Source organism: Pocillopora damicornis, chromosome 12 (assembly GCF_964200805.1).
Source record: "Pocillopora damicornis chromosome 12, jaPocDami1.2, whole genome shotgun sequence".
Taxonomy (NCBI): domain Eukaryota; kingdom Metazoa; phylum Cnidaria; class Anthozoa; order Scleractinia; family Pocilloporidae; genus Pocillopora; species Pocillopora damicornis.
The window spans coordinates 18,575,887-18,580,476 of NC_142681.1; the positions used below are offsets into that span (position 1 = coordinate 18,575,887).

Below are 4,590 nucleotides of genomic sequence, written 5' to 3' on the forward strand. Positions count from 1 at the left end.
AGTCTCCTAAGAGATAATGAAGTTTTTTCTCGCTAAAAGTATTTATCCTTACGAATGCTTTTGTTTTAACATTCACTTTAAGGGTAGTCATACCAGCACGGACACAGTACAATGGTTTTGAACAATGCGCAGTCGATTATTAACATATTCCTCAAAAATTATCGCCCTTTCTAAACAAAAAGACCAAACAAAAGATTCTCTCAAACATTAATGAGTCCTTGAGATGCCAAAGAGCATGTTCGCAGTTCATTTACGGATTAAAAGACTTACGAAGCAATTGTCATGGAGCGGAAACTATGCCGATAACGAGATGGGATTTTAATTACTGGACGCGTTGCTAAAAATAAGCAGGTTAGACGTGGCTTTATCTTAAGCTAAGCTTTGGTGAATTTGCGTCGAATTTTCTGAAAGAAGAACTTGAATCTAGCTCTACCCGACTGGAACGAACGCAATCGACATCATGCCTCAAATAACCACAAGCGATGTCAACTTGAGTTCATCTGTCACAAAAGCACGTCCTTCTGGAAACAGTAAAGCAGCGAGATATGAAGACAAAAGTTTTAAAGGACAAGTTTCAAACGAAGAGGAAGAAAAGTTATCTGAGAATGATGAGCGCCGTGATGTATTAAAAGACATCAGAACTGAAGACTGCCTAAAATTACCAACTCTAACAAAAGCTACAAGATACAACAACAGTGTAAAGAGTAAATTTGAAGTTCTTTTACAAAGAAGACAATGTTCTGATCTGACAATTCACCAACTGACATCAGATTGGTGTGGAAAACATAGGGAAAATTTGTCATCGTCGTGTTTACGAAACCACGAAGTTTCTCCCGGCATGCAAAAACGTATACCTATTGTTTCTGACGAAAATGGGGAAAACAATAGCGAAGAAGGAAACGCAAGGCAGAGTTTAAAGGAAAAATCTTTGAATAGCAAATTACCACTCTCTTGCTCAATTCTTGAGGGACAAAGAGTAAACTTAAGAGAGAAGGCTGGGTTAAACAAACAGCGGAAACAAATCCGAAAACATAGTGAGCTTCCACATGCAGAGAAAGGAAACAAGTTACCAAATCAAAGTGACACTTCTTCGAAAGACCCTGATCATATTAAAACCTTTTTAATGAAATCGATGTTAACACGGAGAAATACGTCTGATACAGTTTCAGTAAACACTGGAAAGCGGAGTGACAGACCGGTATTTCACTTACCGAAGGCAGATAAATACGATATCAGCCCTCGAGGTCTAATAGACAACCAAGTTTGCTCTGTTTTCAGAGTAAACGATGTCAAATCATCATCGCTGTTTTACCCAAGCTTCAACAATGCTTGGAGTCCAAACCGGGACAACTATAGAATTAAACATTCGGTGTTTAAAGCTTTCGCACAACAACCTGCAGTGTTTATAAGGGAACCATCTCCAGTGGCTGGAGTGAAAATACATTTAAAGGAACACGAGGATTCGTTCACAGAAGCGATCCAGGCTGTTGAAAAAACAAACGCACTAACCTCAGCTGTTGACACAGCAGTGACTCGACAAGTTAAGAAATTTGTTGTAAGATTACCACCAATTTGCTGAAAAGTATGTTAGTTTGTATCAAAAATAGTTTTGTATCGCAGTCTAGTCTCTTCGTTTGGCTAACATGTGACGTCCACAATTAATTTAAAACTAAAAATATTATTTAGAAATATATTTATCAACTTCGTTGTTACCAATTTCTCTCGCCCAAGAGTATAACCTCAAGTCCACATTCTTCCTTTCCCCGGTGGGTAGGAAAGTTTACGGTTCTCGCAACGTCATCACAAGGAAAGACTGAGCCCAACTAGTTCCCAGTCGTGTTAAATTACGAGCGGCTGAAGATGTCGCACAGTAGGTATCAAAATCCTTTAATCCTCTATTAATCTGTTCAGTTGTCAACAAAGGATTATGAAGTAGTGTGAGTTACAATTTTCTGCTCTGTTTCGCTCTAAAATGGTTTGAAAATGTCTTGATAATTTAGGAGGCTGCTAAAACCTTTTTGCTCAATTCAGTGAAACAAAGATCACTTTCCTGAGCCCAGTCTCTCTGCCTCTTGGCAATCGAGGGCTCGGAATTTATTAAAGATCATGAATTTTTGCTTTCTACAAAAGAGAAGAGACTCGATCACTCACTTGTTTTATTTCAGGTAAAAAAAAGTCGCGTCGCAGTAGGTTTTATCCTATTGGCTTTGCAAATATTATAAAAGAATCTCTTTATGCTAGATGAAGTGTTGGATAAAATAATAAGTAAACTGCAATTTAACTCTGTCCATCTCATTTTATCGGAAACTTAAGTGAACCTTTCAAAATTAATCCGTCAGCGATGAGATTAGTGACCATTAATCCGTCTAGGAGAGTACTATTTTTAGACTGATAAAATCACTCAGCTGTAAAAGTTGAGAAATGTTGGCGCCATTATTAACAACTACTTCCGTCGCCTTAAATCACTGTTTCAGCCAGTTTGTATAATTACTTGTGAGAGATGTCGATTTTGATCAGAGCTTAAAAACGTGCACAATCTTTTACAACATATTTCGACTAGCGTTCTATCACAAACGATGCATTCTGATTGGCTGTATGTCAAGTCAGAGATTACCCACGATTCCTCGATGCCAGTCATCTCTCTGTAGTCCCCTTTTATACTCTGTTGGCGACGACTGATCCTCCCTCTGTTCCCCCCTGAAAACTATGTGATCCTTCAAAATGCTCCACCCTCCCCCCCCCCCCCCGACGATAAATATAGTCTGGCCCCTAAAATCATTCGCTCTCGATTTCTATCGCGTGATAGCAAGTTTGCACTTCGCCTTTATAAACTATCACGCGATAGAAATCTCAAGCTCATAATCTCATAATTGGTACAGAAAGCAGGTAGTATTTAGCGACCACACGCGAAGAGAGTCAGTGGACGTGCAATTACAGTTACTACTGCTCCTTGATTAAATCACAATGAATCAACAACACAACCACGCAATCAAAATCTCTCAGCGATCGGCATATTCCCTTAAAAGACCGACGCTCAATTTTAGACATTTCTGTCGAATTATCTGTCTGATGGAATTATCGAACGAATCACAAGTTTCTAATTATTTACGGACTGCCAGATAAATTAAATAAATACATTGAGCTAGGATCATCTTAAAATCACAGAGATTATGCCATCGAAGCAATTGCCCTTGATCTGAAAGATTATTAGCATAGAAGATTAATAGAATAGATGACAGTCAATTTGACAAAATAATGCTTTTCAAGACAAATTGCGCTCCTATGTTAAATTGAGGCAAAATTTTATAAAACCGTCTGAAATTCCGCCCCGGTCTGAAACGAACTCATGATGCCGCGAAGAGTCCGCAGCAATCTAAGCTTGACTGTTACAGGAACAAACCCGTTTAAATCAACGATAGAAAAAGAAACAAAGTCGGCCGATGAAACTTTCGATTCATTTTATCAACGAGCGTCTGGAGAGAAAGAAGAACCGAAGGCGGAAGCGAAAGTAAAGCTCAAGTCCAACCCAATATTGCCCACTATCACAAAACCTAGAAGATTTTGTAAAGAAGATTCAAAAGATTGTCAAGATCTTTTCCAGGTACGATATTATGACTGTCCTTTTCAAGGAGCTAGAAAGTCAAGGAACAGTTCACACCGTTCAGGAGACTCCAAGACTTCAAGACACACTTCCTCATCTGGTCAGGTAAACCATCATGATGGTGATGGTTTACCAAGATTTTACCAGAGCTTTGTTCGGCCTTTGCTACAGGCCACTGTACTTGAAGGCCAGAGAGTGAAGTTGAGGGGAAAAGATGAATTGGACGGTCAAGAGACACAGCCGCCCCACTCTCCACCTCACAACAAAGAAATTTATACACCTTGTCCTCAAAGTGATTCAAGGTGCGAAATCTTTGTTGAAAGTATACAGTCCAAAATAAGTTGTTTAAAATCCAGTGATGAGGAAATGCAACCGATATTTCACCTGCCAAGAGTGAATAAATACGATACATCACCTGGAAACATAAAAACCAACAGTGTCTTTTCGGTGTTTCACCTTAGGGGTTTTAAATCGTCGCCGATTTATTCGAGGTCTAGAGACAGTTGGGTTCCACACCGTGATAAATACTATATGAATAATTCAGCTTTCTTTCAAGCACTCTTTCAGCAGCCTCTCGTATTGCTAAGGCAACCATCGCCTGTGGCAGGAATTAAAATGACTTTAAAGGAGCACGAAGATTCTGTTATAGCTGCCATTCAAGCTGTACAGCAAACAAACACCAAAACTTCAACTGCTGAGACGAAGTTGACTCAGCAAGGAAGAAAGCTTGTTGTTACGTTGCCGCCATTATGCTAAGCGTATGATGCGCCTGTTTGATTAAATGAGAAGATTCAATAAGTGCTTGCCTTTGGTAAACGTTTAAGAGAAAAGTTTGTGGAGAGAGGAAGTCTAGGCTTTAAGTAAAAGACGGGAATGGATTTAAATAATCCTTAGCTGTCAACAGTAAGTAGTGTTCCTAGGAAAGACAGTTCTCTTTTACATCGCTTGTATCCACCGCGAGGCAGGGAAAATTTGACCAAAGACCAAAA

General features: G+C 39.3%; 2 protein-coding genes across 2 annotated transcripts; both read left to right on the forward strand.

The window, feature by feature from the left end:
- The first annotated feature begins 18 nt into the window (after positions 1-18).
- Positions 19-1,702, forward strand: LOC113686772 (uncharacterized). Its single transcript, XM_027204439.2, has one exon. The coding sequence runs from the start codon at positions 461-463 to the stop codon at positions 1,577-1,579; it is 1,119 nt and encodes a 372-aa protein (XP_027060240.2). The 5' UTR covers positions 19-460; the 3' UTR covers positions 1,580-1,702.
- A 1,519-nt stretch (positions 1,703-3,221) lies between these two features.
- On the forward strand, positions 3,222-4,497 carry LOC149036842 (uncharacterized). Its single transcript, XM_089189023.1, has one exon. It carries the CDS (start codon positions 3,347-3,349, stop codon positions 4,355-4,357), a length of 1,011 nt encoding a protein of 336 aa, XP_089045149.1. The 5' UTR covers positions 3,222-3,346; the 3' UTR covers positions 4,358-4,497.
- The last annotated feature ends 93 nt before the right edge of the window (positions 4,498-4,590 follow it).